Source organism: Pezoporus wallicus, unplaced genomic scaffold, assembly GCF_028554395.1.
Source record: "Pezoporus wallicus isolate ANWC-B61680 ecotype Strahan unplaced genomic scaffold, APGP_CSIRO_Pwel_v1 contig_8723, whole genome shotgun sequence".
Taxonomy (NCBI): Eukaryota; Metazoa; Chordata; class Aves; order Psittaciformes; family Psittacidae; genus Pezoporus; species Pezoporus wallicus.
Window position 1 is genome coordinate 328,138 of NW_026635404.1, and position 19,661 is coordinate 347,798.

At 42.5% G+C, this 19,661-nt stretch overlaps 1 protein-coding gene across 1 annotated transcript; it reads right to left on the bottom strand.

Annotated features, from left to right (window-relative positions):
* Window positions 1–3,420: 3,420 nt before the first annotated feature.
* LOC130606680 (myosin heavy chain, skeletal muscle, adult) lies at window positions 3,421–19,124 on the bottom strand. The gene is made up of 38 exons (XM_057423204.1): window positions 18,906–19,124; window positions 18,673–18,816; window positions 18,423–18,579; window positions 18,052–18,079; window positions 17,839–17,953; window positions 17,653–17,745; window positions 16,729–16,792; window positions 16,495–16,593; window positions 16,288–16,391; window positions 16,073–16,211; window positions 14,859–14,977; window positions 14,616–14,765; window positions 13,778–13,948; window positions 12,696–13,005; window positions 12,493–12,578; window positions 11,892–11,979; window positions 11,682–11,799; window positions 11,395–11,518; window positions 11,173–11,309; window positions 10,821–11,076; window positions 9,622–9,864; window positions 9,258–9,434; window positions 9,035–9,180; window positions 8,858–8,948; window positions 8,381–8,770; window positions 8,137–8,263; window positions 7,920–8,038; window positions 7,457–7,653; window positions 6,878–7,061; window positions 6,626–6,791; window positions 6,329–6,453; window positions 5,817–6,125; window positions 5,467–5,670; window positions 4,982–5,107; window positions 4,716–4,886; window positions 4,525–4,629; window positions 4,299–4,394; window positions 3,421–3,698 (listed from the first exon to the last, which is right to left on the bottom strand). Exons 1-38 carry the CDS (start codon window positions 19,107–19,109, stop codon window positions 3,543–3,545), a joined length of 5,838 nt encoding a protein of 1,945 aa, XP_057279187.1. The 5' UTR covers window positions 19,110–19,124; the 3' UTR covers window positions 3,421–3,542.
* Between the last annotated feature and the right edge of the window lie 537 nt (window positions 19,125–19,661).

A 19,661-nucleotide genomic window follows, 5' to 3' on the forward strand; every position in this document is an offset into this window, starting at 1 on the left:
TTCCCACCAGTACCTCAGCTTTCCCAAGGTGCACCTCTCTTCAGTGTTTTCAGACATTTGTTTGGCACAATCACACAGAAGGACTTGGTGTGTGAGGAGGCTCCAGACATAGGCTGCCTGACCGCTTCTCCTGCAGTGCCAAGGAAAAGCAGAGATTCAGAAAACAGATCTGTTGCCCAAGGCACTTTTACCCAGGAACACAGCAGTTGAGGTACTAAACTCAATGAGCATGAAATGGGTTAAGAGACAATGGGTTTACAAGATCTGTGGATTCCCCTCTGCAGTGTAGGTACAGCTGTTAAAGACACCTCTGAGTTCCCTGCATCTCTTTGTTCTTCTTGTCACGTATCTGGCAACAGAAGCTACAATTCCGCACCTAGTAACAGCAGCTACATGCACCACAACCTAACTATTTTGAAGAGAACTGATGCTGTAACTAGCAAATGCTCTCACAGATGACCAGAAGGAGCTGGCTCAAAGTCCAAGGTCAGGTACCAAAAGCTAGATGACGTTCATGTGATTGTTCACTCTCTGTCCTTCTCCTTTTCTGTCACTGTAGGAAAGCGCATTTTGGCGTTTCTGGGGCATAGCTTGTAAGTACTCTGAGAACTGAAAACTGAATTTGGCGTTGTTGGCAAGAAATCTCTTCAGGAGCTTCTTTCTGCAGGGCAGAAATACTTTCTCCATGTCTTAGCACCTCTCACAGGGCTGATGCTTTTGTGCTCAGGAGACACACCACACTCTTTCATGCCCAAGCTGTTTAAGGTCAGAGAACTCCATAGTCCACATGTGGCAGCAGCTCTAGTGGAGCTCATCAGCTGCATCTATTTTAAACCTTCTCTTAGCGATGCTCCTTTATGCCTATTATGGATCCATGTTTTTCCAAAGATCAGTTACTTGTGCATCAGCACCTATCAGGTCACAAGCCCTCGGGCTCCAGAAATAGTGTGTCAATGCAAAATGACTCCTGTCCTCAGCTAAGGCAGCAAATCACAAAGTGAGGAGAAACTTGTTTTCCTCACCCCTCCTATTAATATTGCACTCTGATTCCAAGAAGTCTCCAATCATGCTTTCTAGAGTATCTGTTGGCAAGGCCAGGTCAGCCCAGTGCAATATGTGGGACTTCATTTATCACACATGCATTTTGAAGTAGATAAGCTGATCAATAATTGTCATTTAAGGAACCTGCAGCCTTACTTTTCATCAGTTGGAGCACCATTGAGAAGCAAATTCCCAAGCCATAATTTCTTACAGGTGGGAGACGAACCCCAGTGTTTTCAAGTGCATCCTGATTCTTCCATGGTTACACCAGGTTGTTCATTTTGGATGGTAATCCAAATGTTACAAATCCATCCAAACTACAAATCTATCCTTGTAATGCTGTCCAAGGGGAACAGTGATTTTAAGTACCAAAACATGGTCTCCAAAGTTGTTGTGGTATTTGCTAGTCAGTCAGCAGGTTTAAAAAGGTACCCATGGAGTTAGAAATACTTGTTCATGCTTTTACTGAGCCACAGTTGCAACACACTGACCTCCAAGTTAAGCTTTTTGGATCATTTGTCTGTTCCTTTAAAGAAATATGTGTAGTAAAACAAAATCTTTCTGCTTCCTTTCATGTTTTGACAACAAAGGTTTTGTCTGGAATGAATGAAGTGTGGGAAGGGAGAGAAGAGAGAGGTTGTTTCTCTTCTTTGATGCCCAGATACTGCTGGCATTGATGCAGCTTTCACAGCTTCACCCATAAAGATGGTCTCTCTCAAGAGCATCACTTAAGGTGACGCAGGAGTCAGCACAGGGTGTCATCTTTTCCTTTAATATATTTAGCTGTTGCCCAGCAAACTACTTCCATATTTAGAACATGGGAGGATTCCTTGGGTCTGAACCTCAGCATGTTTGTGAGGAGGAGGACCTCCTAATCCTGCAAACACGCTGACAGCTGTGGTCAGTGCAAAAGGTTTTCTTCCTGCTGCCTCCTCTACAGCTCCCCTCCTGCAACTCCAACCCCAGCTCCTTTCCCCAGCAAGTTCACAGCTTCTTGAAGTACTCCCTGGAAATGCAGCAGTGTAGAGCTAGCCAGGAACCTGGAGAGACCCATAAGTGTCCCTGTAGTGTGAGAGATGACTTTCATTTACCATTCCTGACATCTGACTGTAGAATCTGCCCTGAGCAGCTATGTGATGCAGAATGCTCCAGTGCTGCCAGAATGGCTGTTCCGTATTTTAAGTACTACTTGCCTTGCAGGAAGCAGGCTGTCATTTAAGAATTCACATCAGCACACATTATGTTGATGACTTCTTTCTGTTTTATCCAGCCAGGATGCACTTAGTATCTGCATTACAACTCATCCATTGATGGAAGAGTCAGACAGGTAGGATGTTTGGGTTGTTTTATCTCAGTGAAGTTCTAGGTGCTGTGGTTTCTTTAAAGCTGTAATGTTTCCAGGATTATTCACACTTCAAGTCGTACCTTCATGATCAAAAGTAGTTCTTTTACCTTTTTGTATTTACATAACTACATATTATTTTTTGACGCAAAAGCTCATTATAGAATTATATTGATATTTCAGTGCTAGAAAACACTATACCATACTGCAGCAGTCTGCTGCAGCTAGCAGCTAGTTTTGCTAGCTCCACACATCTTGCTGGCTGGGGTTTATCCCATAGTGAGTCCTCTTGTTCACACTTACTTCTACCAATCTGCTCATCAGTCTCCATTTAATTTACAACAGATGCATTATGTCTTGATTTTGGCTATTCTGTCTAACAGAATTTTGGCTATTCTCTTTCCAAGAGAAAGTAACGAACCGCAATGTCTTCTTAACCAAATACATTGCTTGTTTTGCTTTAGAACTAACTATTAGTAACATCTTCTATAAAAAAAGCTTTACCTGATCTTTAGTTTTGCCCAATAAAAAGCCACTTTCTACAGTTCATGGCCTTCACCTGCCTTGTTCAAAGGAGGCAGCACCTCAGTTCTTCCATAAGTTACTCCATGAGGTCTCAGAGACATTCAGATGGGTTTGGGACTCCATTTTTTCCTTTTTAATGGGAGGACTTGCCTCTAAATCCAGCTTGCTGAAATGTGAATGGGACCAGCAAAGAGACCCTTTGTGTACTGCACCCATTCAGAAAAAGAACTCCTGAAGGTAGAAATACATTTCTGTGCTAGGACAGACAAGATACTTCTCCTGCCTTTGTCAAGAATGGAACCTTTTCCAAGTATGGGAATTAAATCTGTGTTATTTCCTACCGACTAATGTAATAAGATAGTGGAGAAATACTAGAGATGGAAAAATTAAGAATCTACTGCTATCTAAGGGTTACATGAAATGAAATGTTTTGTTGGTAAATGCCTCAGACTTATGCAATTGCCGAATTGAATTGAAACAGGCAAAAGCACTGCTTCTGCTGTATATGCAGAAAAATCTATGGTCTTTATTCACTAGACATTGACATTGCTACAAAGACTAATTACAGGAGAAAGCGACCGAGAGGTTCACATTTTGTGCAGCCTCCAGGTCACTTTGCTGCCTCATGACAGCCTCACTCTTCCTCTTCTATCTTCTTGCCATGAAACTCCCGGCTCTTGGCTCGGAGCTTGTTGACCTGGGACTCTGCAATGTCAGCCCGCTCCTCGGCTTCCTCCAGCTCGTGCTGGATCTTGCGGAACTTGGAGAGGTTGACATTGGACAGCTCCTCCTGTGCGGGGAGAGGGAGCTGGTGGTGAGCAGCCCAGAGCAGGTGCTCCCTGCACCTCAGCCTTGAAAGGCTACAGCTCTTCCCTGGGGAAGGCACAAACTTCCATCCCCCACCCACTACACAAAAGCACCACACAGACCTCCTCATCCTCCCTTATTCAGGATCTCACTGTGACAAGCTTCACCAGCACCATGTCACACTTGAGCAGAAATTCTGTCACTTGGATTTGTCATTTATGTACTAATCCTCCCACTACTTCATGCACAATGTATGAAGTAAAAACCATTTTAGACTGAAGAAGAACCTGATGCCTTCTGCCATTGATTACTAGCAGAGTCATGAACTCTCAGTCAGTTGTGGCCCCTGGAATTGTTTAGTCTGATCTACTGTGTAACACAGGCTGCAGAACTTCCCTCAGTTCATCCCTCACTACTCCAGGGTGCCCAGAAATCAGAAAGACCTCCTGACAGGAAACCAAATGGCATGGCCAAGACTGGCGTGTCTTGGCAGCTTCTTTCATACCCCTATCCTGGTAGTCACAATCATGGCAATGAGCCTGCTGCCCCAGTGGAAGGTGCCTGTTCTTCAAGCAATACTTACAGCCTCCTCTGCTTGTCTCTTGTAGGATTTCACTTTCATTTGCAGCTTGTCCACCAGATCCTGCAGCCTCAGAATATTCTTCCGATCTTCCTCAGACTAGAGTGGTTGGCAAACAGAAAAGAAAGTGAACTATTATTTCAGCATAATGTGAGGTTAAGAATTCCCTTTGGGGATGGTGTGTGAAAAATAGGACTTGCTGTGAGAGCAAGGACACCACCTGCCTTACCTGGTAGGTCAGCTCCTTCACCCTCCTCTCATACTTGCGCACACCCTTCACGGCTTCAGCGCTGCGCTTCTGCTCAGCATCAACCTCCCCTTCCAGCTCCCGCACCTGCAATCACAAGCCCATCTTTGGAGCTTCCCTGCTATCTCTCCAAGGCACATGCTCACTCTTGCACAAACACCAGCCCTACGCACTCTGGCCTCCAGCTTCTGGATTTGCTTCTTGCCTCCCTTCAGTGCCAACTGCTCAGCCTCATCCAGACGGAGCTGCAGGTCCTTCACCGTCTGGTCCAGGTTCTTCTTCATCCTCTCCAGGTGGGCGCTGGTGTCCTGCTCCTTCTTCAGCTCTTCTGCCATCATGGCCGCCTGAGGAGAGCAAAGGGTCAAAGCCATTTTGGGGCTGGAGACATTCTGGGGAGATAGCACTTCTTTTTGAGCAATGAAAGGAGCCCCCAACTCACATCTGTGATGGCCTTCTTGGCTTTCTCTTCAGCATTGCGGGCTTCCTGGATGGTATCTTCCATCTCACCCTGGATTTGGGCAATGTCTGTTTCCAGCTTCTTCTTGGTGTTGATCAAGCTGGTGTTCTGTTGAACAACAACAAATATTGTCCCCTTAGTTCCAGAACCAAGCACTGGGTTTAATAATTGTGTAAATTTAAGGTTATCATCTATATATCTAATATTAACATTGTCCTTCAAATGATGCATCTTGTGAGGTCTGACACAACTAGAGAGCAGTGTTCTTGAAATTCTAAGGAACATTTCTGACTGCTGTATGTACAATCCTACTCATTTGGCAATAACACAATTCTTGGTACAACGGTAACAGTTCTGGTTCAGGTTAAGCTTTTTGCTACAAGAGGTGATTTAAGAATTCACACACATGAAAAATGTGGGAAGTGAAAGAAAAAAGGGTCTTGAGGTTTTGAATTGCATTAATCAACCTGAGTGTGGAGGAGCTGCACACGTTCAGTGGCATCCAGAAGTTCCTGCTCAGCTACTTTTCTTGACCGTTCTGTCTGCTCCAGGGCTGCCCGTAGCTCCTCAATTTCAGCCTGCAACAAGTTTGCTCTGCGCTCCACCATGGCCACCTGCTCCTTCAGGTCCTCCTGTGTCCTCAGAGCATCATCCAAGTGTATCTGTGTATCCTGGAGAGGGAAATAAGAGAGGTTGGGAGGTGGCTTTTTCCTCTATTTTCCTGTTTTTACATCAGTATAAATCTGACAGAATTGTACAACAGCTAAATATGTAGTTGATTCATTAACCAGTGAGCACCAGTTTTGTTGTGCTGTACCTTTAGGACTCCCTGTGTGTTTCTCAGGTTCTTCTGTGCCTCAGCAGCCAAGCGATTGGCATGGCTGAGCTGGATCTCCATTTCATTCAGATCTCCCTCCATCTTCTTCTTGAGACGCAGAGCTTCATTCCTGCTCCTGATCTCAGCATCCAGGGTGCTCTGCATGGACTCCACAATTCTGAGGTGGTTTCTCTTCAGCTGGTCGATTTCCTCATCTTTCTCTGCTATCCTTCTGTCAATCTCAGCCTTGACCTGGTTGAGCTCAAGTTGGAGGCGCAGGATCTTTCCCTCTTCATGTTCTAGGGAGGCCTAAATAAAAAAGAAGCAGGGTGTTAGTGAAAGAATTTTACATACAGCTCTTCTATTCCAAGATACGAATTATAAAAAAAAGAAAAAGGGACCCTTTTTTTTTGAATGTTATGGAACCTGAGGCTTTGACGTTCACTGACAGGCTCAAGGTGTTTCACTCTGTCAGTAGACCTCTCTGGAAGGCAATCAGTGTGGACATGTACCTCAGCTTCCTCCAAGGCAGCCTGGATTTCAGATTTCTCCTGCTCAATCTGCTTCTTGACTTTCTCCAGCTCATGAATCGCTTTCCCTCCCTCAGCAATCTGCTCCGTGAGGTCAGAAATCTCCTCTGTGGGAACAAGGACCAATGGCATGGTCAGGCACAGAGCAGAATGGGAAGGGCCCTCACACACCAACATGACAGGCACCTTTGCCCACGTGCAGGCACAGACCCATGTGAAGCGGTGGGTACTGGTGGGTGCTGAGAAAGCCCTGCCAGGAGCAGAGGGCCAGGCACTTACGCTGCAAGTTCTTGTTCTCGCGCTTCAGCGTTTCCAGGTGGTCCAAGGACTCCTCATAGGCATTCTTCATCTTAAACAGCTCCGTGCTGAGAGAGCGACATTCTTTCTGGGAGGCTTCCAGCTCAGCCTGTGTTTCCTCATACTTCTGCTTCCATTCTGCCAGGATCTGTGGAGAAAGGGGGTGTCAGTGTGGATGTGACAATGAGGAGGGGATGCTCTGTCCAGGAGCCCCCAGTCTGGAGCCTGAAAGACCTTGTCAAAATTCTTCTGCTTCTTATCCAGAGCTGCACAGGCAGCATTTGATCTCTCCACGTCAATCATCAGGTCCTCCACTTCATTCTGCAGCCTCTGCTTTGTCTTTTCCAGGGAGGCACATTTGGCATTGACAGCTTCAACATGTTCCTCTGCATCCTGCAGGCGCTGTGCCAGCTTCTTCCTGGAAGAAGACAAGCACCGGTCATGATTTGAAAACAAAGTAGAGGCTTTTCAACATAGGTTTTTTCAATGTAGGGCATTTTAACACTTTGTGGTTATATACCCTATGCTCAGATACCCACTAATATTTTTTTTTAACATTTCTGATTCCCAGTCTTAAGCAACCAATACACCTTCTATATCTACTGTCCAAAGGCTTTCTGTACCATTCTCTGGGTCAGGGTATTCTTTTCCTCTATGTATCCTACACCACATTCTTTGGATGATATACTTTAGTTCAGCACTTACCTTGCCCAAGAGCACAGTTTTAATTTTTTTATGACAATATCACAGTTTTATCTTCAATTTCTGTAGTTAGTATACCCCTTTAAAGTCTTCCCCAACTTTCCCACATACTTGGCCTCCTCCAGCTCCTCCGTGCGCTGAATAGCATCCGTCTCGTATTTGGTTCTCCACTGGGCCACTTCACTGTTGGCCTTGGACAGGGCACGCTGCAGCTCCCCCTTGGCTTCCTGCTCCTCCTCATACTGTTCCCGGAGCAAGTCACAGTCGTGGCGAGCAGACTGCAAGGCGTGGGCCAGTGCGTTCTTGGCCTGGGTAGAGAGGGGGATTGTGACAGTAATGGTAAAATCCTAGGAAATCTTTCCTAATGAATTAGTTTAACACTGGGAGCATGACATCTGATGGGGTGTTTGCAATGAAGGACAGATGTAGACCTGAGGATAGAATCCGGTAATCACATTCCCTGCAGAAATTAAAAACTTCCTACACTGTGGCTTCTGGTAAGCAGACCCTATTGCCACTCGGCAGTGTGGAGGTTAGAATATTTTAGCTGGCCAGCTGTAGGAAAAGTCATTACCTTTATTTCTTCCTCTAGGTGCCTCTTGAGCTCCTCAATCTGTTGGGTGAAAGCCTGCTTGCCTCTTGACAGCTGAGAAATCAGAGCATCTTTCTCATCCACTTGGCGTGAATATTCACCTAGGAAAGCACAAAGAGAGAAAATATATATGATGTCATTTGTGACCCAAAATTTAGAAATGCTCTTCCTTTCAAGGACATAGAGGAGGTTCTCTCACCTGACTCTGTCTGCAGACGAGCTCTTTGAGCACTGAGGTCATTGATCATGCGCTGGTGCTCTTCTTCCTTTGTCTTAATCTCACTCAGCTGGTCTTCCAGGGTGCGACACATCTTCTCCAAATTTGCCTGTGTGGTAATACATGGAAGTAGTTAATGATGCTAATTCTCAATAATAGCAGCTGCAAAACCTTAAATTTAATAGCAGTCTGTTGGGGCAGAAATATCTAGGAGGTATTTGCGTACCTTGGCTTTGGAGACGGACTCCATGTTACTGGCCAGGTCGTCGATCTCCATCTTCAGCTCGCTCTTCTCCTTCTCCAGCTTCTGCTTCACTCGCTGCAGGTTGTCGATCTGCTCCCCAAGCTCAGCGGTGCTGTCCGCGTGCTTCTTGCGCAGGGCAGCAGCCGTGGCTTCGTGCTGCAGCGTGGCCTCTTCGAGGTCACGACGCATCTTCTGGAACTCGGCCTCACGCTTCTTGTTCATCTCGATCTGAGCTGCTGTAGCCCCTCCTGCTTCTTCCAGGCGCTCGCTGATCTCCTCCAGCTCCCTCGAGAGGTCAGACCGATGCTTCTCTGCTTTTGCCCGAGAGGTTCGCTCTGCCTCAATTTCCTCCTCCAGTTCCTCAATACGAGCCTGGGGAACATCAGGGACCATTCACACCTGTGTCCTCCTCTTACCTGACCTGAGGTTTTGTGACAGGGGCAAGGAACAGAGACTTGCCTGCAGCTCCTTGATCTTCTTCTGCAATTGCATGCCCAGAGCTTGTTCATCCTCAATTTTGCTCTGGATCTGGCTGATTTCAAAGTCTTTCCTTTGGGCAAAGAAAAGCATTTTAGAGCTGAAAGAAAAAAGACAAGCACTGCAGACCTGCACCCACATGCTCCACACCACACTTACTTCTTGAGTTTCTCATCCAGCTGCTGCTTATCGTTTTCCAAATCCATGATGCTGTCCTGGGCCAGCTTCAGGTCCCCTTCAAGTTTCCTCTTGGCTCTCTCAAGGTCCATGCGCAGTTTCTTCTCTTGCTCCAGGGACCCTTCAAGCTAAAGGAAAGACCATCAGTGTTCTGTTGGTAGTGTCTGACTGTAACAGCTTTAATCTTATATGCATCTTTACTTACATCATCCACTTGCTGCTCCAGCTTGGTTTTAGCTTTGGTGAGTGTATTGACTTTGTCCTCTTCTGCCTGCAGGTCATCCAGTGTCTGCTGATGGGCCTCTTGGAGGGCTTTCTTCTCTTTTGTCAGCTTGACAATGGTCTCATCCAGGGCTGCCATCTCCTCTGTGAGGTTTTTCACCTACAGATATAAGCATGCAGTGAAATGTTCACTTTGCAGTACTTAGACAGGAGTCACATTATTCCTTTTGCTACTCAAGTGAGGGCCAGCTAAGATCTTCCAAAGCTAACATGTCCTCGGTAGCAGGCTCTTTTGTTTCAAGAAGCAATGATTTTTTGATCTCTTTTGTGATTCCCTGTGTGTGTACCTTGTTTTCAGTGGCATGCTTTTCCTTCTCCACTTTGGCCAATGTTAACTCAAGGTCATCAATATCTTTCTTCAGCTCTGAACATTCATCCTCCAGTTTCCTCTTCTTGGCTGTCAACTCAGCATTAATTTCTTCTTCATCCTCTGCCCTTTCAGTCACCTCCTTCACTTTGGCTTCCAGCTGGATTTTAGTTTTGATGAGCTGGTCACATCTCTCCTCAGCATCAGCTAAAGCATCAGCTTCCTGGTGGCAAAATACAGGAAAGTTTATTTTATGTTGAAGGAACATGTGTGCATCAGCAAGACCTTTGGGATTACTGTTTGGGAAATGATTACTGCAGAATTACATTGCAAAGTAGCAATTTTGAATGTTGTTTTGATCACTTTTACCTGACCTTTTTCATCATCACATACTGTGTCTAGATACATACATTTCACCTTGTTAATTGCAGGTGTGTGGGTGGCTTACTTGGATTTAATTGATGTTTTCCTTTTCTCCTTTAGAAAGTTATGAGTGATAGTGTTTTATAATTCTGCATATTCAATTTTATGTAGATGCACTGAGAAATATAAATAATTCCACCCCTGAGAAAATATTTGAAACTTCCATTAGTACATTTGTATCCTGCCAGTACACTAAGTAGATACTAGATGGATACTAGAATTCAGTGTTCCAGAGGAAGATTCACCTTTTTGCTTGAATGGACACTTCAAGGATACTGCCTACATGTTGCCTAAGTGTCCCGAGAGGCCAAATGGCTTTGGAGAAAACATACAAGGCTGGTCTTGTGTGGTAGGATGCAATGGGCATCTGTGTCTTCTGGGGGCTACAGGAGGCTGAGTGAGATATGCTATAAGAATATACATGTTGATAACTGAATTAAGGTATAGTTGGTCAATCCAATCGCTGTGTCTACTCCACTAAATACACAACAGTGACTGCACTGACGCCTTATGTCATGGACTCGCATGGAGACATATAAGCATTAGGACTAACAAGTTATTCTTTAACTTTTTAATAGTGAGACTGGGTTGGAAAGAAGGTGGCCTGAATTTTACCTTTTTTTTACATGGCATGCAATGTAAATTATTTTGTAAAGGCAGATATGTGTGCAATTTGAGGGTTCTGTAGTATGGAAGAAGGGTTAGATATTATTTTCTCATTTCCCCTGTTAAAAAAGTAATTCAGAAGTCACTCACAGCCTGCACTTGGAGCTGCAGATCGTTTTTCTCTTGCACCAGTTTCACCATTTTCTCCTCCAGCTCCTTCCTCTTTGCCTCAGACTTTGCAAGCTCTTCCTTGGTTTTCTCAAATTCTTCCTTCATAGTGGCCATCTCCTTCTCAGATTCTGCACTCTTCAGCAAGGGCTTGATCTTGAAGAACAGCTTCATCCAAGGCCAGTGCTTCACATTCATGAATGCACGAATATTGTATTGGATGCAGAAGATGGACTCCCTGAAGGATAATTAAAATGTACATCAAATAATTTCAGGAGGATGAGTGTCAACACTTTCCCCTAACTGACTTTAATTGAAGATGAGAAATGTCTACCTTCTCTCCACCATTCTCTGGTACTCCACTCTCATCAGGAAGCCCCTACATCTGGCCTGTGTGCGAGTGATGAGCTGTGCCAGCTTCTCATCCCTCATCTCCTCCAGGAGTCCCAGCAGCCCAGCTTTGAAGAACACCTTGAGAAAGGGAATGTTGCTGCACATCACTGGCAAGTAGAGCAGAGCACAGAGATGCAGTGAATGACTCAAGAAAGATTTGTACCTTGGTGTGACCAAATTTGTACTGGGTATGGTCCACATCAATTGACCCAAGAAGCTTCTCAGAAGCCTTCTTGCTGTCAATGAACTGTCCCTCTGGGATTGCACTGGCATTAAGCACCTTGTATCTGTCAAAGGAGAAAGGAGAAGGGTACTTTTTCTCATCCAATACACACTAGCTACTGAATGCACCAGCTCAAACTAGTTGAGGCAACAGAACACAGCCTGAATGAAGCCATATGAATGAACCAGAGTTACTTACAATGATGCTGAGAAGTGCAGCGCTCTTACCTCTGTTTGAAGTCAGCATAGAGCACTCTGCTGGGGAAACCTTTCCTGCAAATCCTGATGCCTTCCAGCACACCGTTACAGCGCAGCTGGTGAAGTACCAGTTCATGCTCCATGGCACCTAGCAATACAGACCATAAATGAACACCAATTTCCAGCGCAGAGGGGAATGGCTGTATCAGAGCAAATTCTCTTTCTGCTTGAGCATCTTACCAGGTGTTTTTGTTTCATTTGGGATGATGCAACGCACAAAATGAGGATGAGTGCTCCGTAGGTTGGTCATCAGCTTGTTTAGGTTCTCCTGTGGGAACATACGTTCTAGCTTAGTTTAAAATTTTACTTTCTATTTTCTGCATCTTCATGCCAAAAATCTAAGACAGTGAATCTTAGGAGGAAGTGGCTTTCAAATTTAAAATATAGATTTAATTAATCTTATGTATTCTTATTAAAATAAGAAAACCAAAATAAATAAATCCTTCACCTTAATCTGGAGAAAATAAACAGTAGTGTGTGAATATTTTAACACAAGTCTTTACAGGATTATTTATATTACATCCCAGACTCTAAAAGATTTTTTTCACAAAGAATGTAAGTGAACTTTTAATGAAATTCAGGGAGCCAGCTGAAGATTGCTTGACACAAATCCCAAATGTGAACAAATAATTACTGGAAAAGCAGTGAATAACATCTGCTCAATTCATAATTTCTATTGTTTCATTATAAAACCAACATCATGAAAAGAACAGGATTTTATATAGCTCAGATTTGAAACTATATTTATGTTAATTTACTAATAATGCAATTCATACTTTACCCGGAAAAGAGCTGAGACTGTCTGGAAAGAAGAACCCTTCTTCTTGCCACCCTTCTTTCCCCCACCAGCTCCACCACCACTAGCCTCTTCAAAAATAAAAAGAGTTTTTAAATATCATCTCTTTTTTTTTGCTGCATCTTTTCATATTAAAAAAATGTTTGCAAACAAAATTTTAGAGAAAAAAAGAATTTTAGAAAACTAACCAGCTTCTGCTCCACCATAGGAGGCAAAAAGTAAGGCCAGTGTCTTTACAGATGATTTCTGGTACAACCCAATGACAGTTTCATTCAGAGGGTCTTTGTTCTTCTCAAGCCAGCCAGTGATGTTGTAGTCCACTGTGCCAGCATAGTGTACCAGTGAGAAATGGGCCTCAGCCTTGCCTTTGGCAGGCTTTGGCTTCTGGAAGTTGCTGGACTTGCCCAGGTGCTGGTCATAGAGCTTGTTCTTGAAAGAGGTGTCAGTTGCCTTGGGGAACATGCACTCCTCTTCCAGGATGGAGAAGATGCCCATGGGCTGGAAGATGGTACAATAAAGAAGAGATAATGCTGTAGAATAATGCGATCACTACTTGTTCTGAAAGAGAATACAGTAAAATACAGGAAGCTGATAAACAAACCAATACCCTTGCCATGAAGAGTATTTCTTTCTAGAAAAGTGAATTTAAAGGATTCACCTGCTTGAATCCCACTTTGGCAGAGTGCTTCAGGAATGTTTTTTTATGCCAAAAACTATGCTAAAAAATTGCGAGGAGAAATATTATATTTGAAAATATCTTTCAAAAATGTGTCTGTTGTATATTTACTCCAGTTTCTCTACTTTTAATCAAATCCCTAAGTTATATGGAACTACAAGAAATCTCTTTCAGTTTCTTGCACTCAAAGGTCAGGTACTGACTGTATTGGCCTGTACTTACTTTGCTGTGAACCATCTAGAAAATTATTGTCCAAATAACTTCATGCAAGGACTTTTGAAAAAACATTTTATTTTACTTTGGGTGGTAGTCTGTGGTTTTGAAATAAAAATTAAAAATACTTTAATCAAGCAAGTGGAGATACTTTCCACTCAGAGTAGGTGTGTGAGGAATAACTTCCATAGTTACCTGTGGACTTCTTAATATCTCTAGTGCATAATAAGCAATAGTACAGATTAAAAGGTATTTCAAGAACTATAACTGAATGCATGAACCTGATAATGGAAGAAACCTTATTTTCTAATAGCATTTACCATTTTCAATTTAAAATAATGAATTTCTAAAATTACCAAGCATTCTGAGTTAAAAAATTACCTTCTCAATGAGCTCAATGCAGGCAGCCAGGTCCATCCCAAAGTCAATGAATGTCCATTCAATTCCTTCCTTCTTGTACTCCTCTTGCTCCAGCACAAACATGTGGTGGTTGAAGAACTGTTGCAGTTTCTCATTTGTGAAGTTGATGCACAGTTGTTCCAGGCTGTTGAACTGCTCAGTGGAAAACAATCAACAACCACCCATCATCAACATGCACAGCTCTCGATCATTCTCAACCCTTTATAGTTAAAACAAAACCGTATTATCAGGACTACACCATAACAATACCTATATGCAGCTCCCCACAGAAATATCTGCATAATGAAAATAGATTCTTTCCAAAGCAGATATTTCTAGTGGACCTCCTAAAATTCATGAAGCATTTTGGCATATTTTTTTATTTGGCCAAAACAGTCCCAGTCTCCAATTTTTAATCTCTGATTAAACACTTAGGTATTAATTTGTTGGTTATTTAAACAGTTTACACATTTAATCTCTTATATATTTGTCAATGGGTCTTCAAATCTTAGTTCTGCTCTAGCTCTTCTCCTATAATATTATTATAATTATGTTGGGTTTTAAAAACATCACTAGCATTAAGCTAAAACTGTTGAAATATTACAACAGATAAAATTCTATTAGTTACTTCTACATAAACAATGAAACTGTTCTTGTACATATGAAGCTTCTGAGGATTTTGCTCTGTGTTACAAAAGAAAATGAAGGACTTTTCCTAGAAAATTGCGGATGACTATCATGTTAAACCTTCAGAAGTTTATTACTCTGTGATATAGCAATCTACCCCTGCAAGAGTAGTCCTCAAATCTAGAATCCTTACATCAAAGATCTCGAAGCCAGCAATGTCCAGGACACCAATGAAGTACTGTCTGGGCTGCTTGGTATCCAGCTGTTGATTGATACGAACAACCATCCACAAGAACATCTTCTCATAGACAGCTTTTGCCAGGGCACCAACTGAATTGTTCACCTAAACCAAAGAAGAATGGAGAAGAAAAACAATATTCAGAGCAAATAGTAAGAGGTACCAGCCAGAAGCTCCCAGTCTCCAGGTGGTTGTTACCTGCTGCACAGTTTGACCCTTGGTCACATATTCATTCCCAACCTTGACTCGGGGGTAGCAGAGGGCCTTCAGCAGGTCAGCTGAGTTCAGACCCATCAAATAGGCAGCCTTGTCAGCCACTAAGTAGAAGGAAATAGAAAAATTAAGACTAACAAGACATGCAGGATTTTGAGCAGAGAACCTATTCCAAAGCAACTGAATTAATGAACAACATTATTGAATGTCCCTGTGGTCAAATTCTTCTTAGTGGATCTTAGTTTAGAGAAAACACTAAAGTCATTAAAACAAAATTTATCTGTTTTGAAAGCTTTTCAGAGCAGTACAACTAAATGGTATTTGTGTTTTTGAAATCCTCACGGAAGTATCCAGAAACAATATATTTATTAAAACTTCATCCTGAAAGCTGAATTTCAACACTTCAGTCCATGCTAATTGGCATTTGTAAGCCAGGCAACAAAATACCAAAGTATTAGCAGGCTGGCCACTTGAGTGGTGGCCACTAATCCAAGGCATACACTTAAGTACTTGGGCTACCTGTATTCCTCGGCAGCAGCTATAGTCCTAAATGGGAATACATTCCAAAACTAGAGGTAACATAAGTGCCCTCTTTGGTAGACTTACTGTTATTGTCATAGCAGAAAGCCAAGCATATTCATTCATTTAGGAGCAAAACCTAAAAATTCAGTCCTGAAGCTGGCCAACTAAGAGCATTCTTTTGAAGTAGACAAGACTTAATAATTTTAAACCATATATGCATTAGATGATAGATAATACTTGAATGATTAAGTAGCCAGCTAAGAAGAAGGGACCTGTTAGCTCCTCCCTATCATGGTGTACCTATGCTTCACTTAGGTAATAATAATACTACGCAGTGGCAGTTACAGATTTGAATCTCCAAAGGAGAAGAAATAAATGGAAAAAAAGTTCCCTTTTACCTGAGCAAAATTCCTAAATGATTTGTGGTTTATGAAGGAGAAGTTCTAATACTGGTGGCCCAGGAGAGAATTATGGACATGCATGCAACTTATACTTCAAAAAAAGATCAGGTAGTAATTGAAAAAAGTGTGTATTTTGGATGGCAGTTTCATATGCATGTACTAGCTCACCTAAACACCTTTTCATACATTTCCATTCTTCCCTTTTGCCATCTTCCATGTATTTAATTATTATTGTTACTTCTATTTCTAACAGGTAACCACAGATGTTGCAAATACCTTCGGTGCCATCAGGCTCTGCCTGCTCCTCTCTTTGTTTCTGCTTGAACTTCAAGTTCCCATAGTGCATGACAGCCCCTGTCAGCTTGTAGATGGCTGTCTTCTCATCAGCAGTGAAGCCCAGGATGTCAATGGCACTCTGCAAGAGGTGTAATAAAATAAAGCTTTGTCTAGAAGAGATGAAAATAGGTACAACATTTTTGATTCTTACTTACATCTGTAGCCATCAGCTCCTCCTGGTCATTAATGCTGGGAACAGTGATTTCACCTTGACTAACAAACTGGTAGTCGTATGGGTTGGTGGTGATAAGAAGCATGTCTTAAAGTAAGAACAGGAGACATGAAGGTTGAGTTTAGCCATGCAAGTAATAGTGCAAACTGAAGTTCAGCAATTTTTCCTTCAAGTTGATCATTCTTCCTACCTATTAGCTCTGGCTTCTTGTTGGACATGATTTGATAGAATATGTGGTAGCTTCTTTCTGCCTTGAGCTGGAAAGTGACTCTGGACTTCTCCAGCAGATCTGGAATAAAAATTCAGTTAAAACCAAGAAGAAACAGTTAAAAAAAAAAAAAGGAAAAGAGACGGCAGAATAGATGGCTGGGTGAGAATGTTGGATGGATGGATTGTGAACAAACAGTTCAGGCAAATGTCTTACATGTTTCAATATCAGCAGAAGCAAGTTTTCCTGTGGCACCAAAGTGAATTCTGATGAATTTGCCCTTTAAAAGAATAAAAGTGTCTTAATACTTATATCATAAAAATACATCTAAAATTAAGAGGTTTGATATTTATTCTACTGGGCACAATATTTCTACCTAGAGACGTTTTCTTAAGAATCTGTTATATTTCCACTATTGACAAAAAGTTGTCTTCTACATTTTTAGCCATAAAAGTCATTCACAGAGGCATAGCTCTGTATGTATGCTGAATGTACAAATGGGAAGGAATGGGTGGATTGCATTAGCCAAAGTCTTCTAACCCTATCCTGCATACAGAGTAGTCACCATAATGATATAGAAATAACAATTCAAGTAGTTCAGCTTTTAAAGGTCTTGTATCACATAATCCATTTCAGTTTCAATTATTTAAACTTGACATAAATCAAACTTATTATACAAGTAGAAACTCTCTCTCCCCACCCTCTGTCTCCCCACCCCCTGCCCGTTCCTTTCAGTCTTCTTTTACTTTCTTTGTCTCTCTCTTTCCGTCTTTCTTCCCCATTTTTTCCTAACCTCCCTCTTTTTCTTACTTGGCATTCTGTCTGTCTGCATTTTAGCAAAAAAGCAGAGATATAAGTAAAAATAAACAAAACTGTTGTTTAACACTACAATACATAATAGTAGAAAGAGTATGGGATCAGTTACTTTGATTTGCATCTCAGTGCAAAGCAAAATTGTTTTTTGCTTATAGAATCACTCTTCCTGAGGTCTGGAGATCTACCTTCAGAAGAAGTGATAAAGTCATGTTAAGAAAATTCAGTCTCACTCTTGAAAACACAATGGCTGAACAACAAAAAAGAATGACTGCCATAAACTCCTGTTTACTGTTTTTTCAGGAATCATTTGCTTAATCCACTTACGAAGCGTGAGGAGTTGTCATTCCTCACAGTCTTGGCATTTCCAAAGGCCTCCAGCAGTGGGTTGGCGCTGATGATTTGATCTTCAAGCGTTCCCTGCAGAATGACAATTATTGCTGGTTATCCTTTCCAAAAAACAGATCAGAAGCAGAGAACAGCATAGATTCCAGCCAGTGTCTATTAATTTGCCTGCATTTTGCCTGATGTCTGCTCTTCCTTCTTCTTGTCCCCACTCGCTGCAATTGTTGCAAAGTACTGGATGACACGCTTCGTGTTCACAGTCTTCCCTGCTCCGGATTCTCCGCTGTGCAGGCAAAGAGAGAAGCACAGGGCGTGTGGTCAGGCAGGAGGTCCCCTGGCACCAGGCAGCCCCACAGGGACCAAAGCAGGGAGTGTACGTACGTGATCAGGATCGACTGGTTCTCGCGATCTATGAAGGAGGCAGAAATACAGTACATTGAGTTTTAAAACTCAATAAACAGCACAGAAAGAAGGAAACATAGCTAGGTAAGTTTAATGTTTTCAACTCTATGCTGTCATGTTGACTTAAAAATCAAACCAATCAAACAAAAACATCTCCACAACACCTCAGTAAGTGCAGAAGTGTCTTTCAATTAAAATATTAGAAAAAAAGATGTGAAGATAGTAAAACACACAGTGTTATGTGCATCAGAACCAGGGAAGCTTTCAAAGTCTCCTCATATTAGTGAGACAGAGTATTCCTTCAGAGAATTTCATGGTACAATCCCTCTGAGAAAAAGAGAACCACTCACCAGTCAGCATGAACTGATAGGCGTTGTCAGAGATGGAGAAGATGTGTGGAGGGGCCTCCTGGCGCTTCTTGCCTCGGTAGGCCAACACCACCTCCGGGTTGTACACCGGCAGCCACTTGTAGGGGTTGACGGTGACACAGAAGAGACCCGAGTAGGTCTGTGGGGAAGGGAGACAGCACGTTGGCTTCCACTTAGGCTGGCAGAGCAGTTCCTCCCAGCTACCCAGAGGAAGACTGCTGCTGGTACTTACGTAGATCATCCAGGCTGCGTAACGCTCTTTGAGGTTGTACAGCACAGCGGGTTCATGGAGGTGGGTCATCATGGCCATGTCCTCGATTTTATCGTACTTGGGAGGGTTCATGGGAAAGATCTGATCATCCTTCACGGTCAGGGTCTGTCAGAGGAAGAAGGAGATGTACGTATGTCAGCTAAGAACTGAGAGTGAGAATTGAATGGTGTCCTTCAGCCTTGCTTCTTACTCACCTCTCCACCTTCAGTCTTGACAGTGACCTTCCCCGATTCTTTGCTCTGGATTGTCCCTTTCACAAAGGATTCCTTAGGATGCACCACAAAGACTGATGATTTGGCATCAAAAGGCTTGTTCTGCGCCTCAATTCTCTCCTTTTCTGATTTTCGGAGGTAAGGAGCCGCCTCCCCAAAGACGGCCATCTCGGAGTCTGACGACATGGCTGCAGCTTGTGGAGAGGCTCGTCAGCAGAGAACACTGTGGAAGAGCAGATGTGTTGTTCAAAAAGTAAGCAGTTGTTAGTAGAAGAAAAGATGGGAAAAGAAAGATACTGTACTAATATTATTCATAGCTTTTTTGGATATAATTGTATATGTTTTGCATTGGTGTGAGTCAACATATGTGGAAATTGTGGAAATTATTTTTCAGGAGATCATTTGTGGTAGGATCCACTATACTGAAATTACATTTAAATAATCCATAGTCACTTAGTAGTCCACTGTTTAGGCACTGCACTGTGAAGTTAAGAACCTGAAAATTTCTTCCAGAAGCAGAGGCATTCTTTTAAAATTTATTTGAAATTAGTTTCTTCCTAAGTGATACTAATTCAGAAAGCTCAGAAGTCTCATACACCATTGTCTTAAATGGTATATAGACAACTCAAGTATCTTGATGGCTTTGTTTCATTCTCTAAAATGTTTTTAGTATTGTATTAATGCTACAATTATTTGCTAGCTTTAGTGAGTTCTAGAATCCAGGAATAAATGGCTACA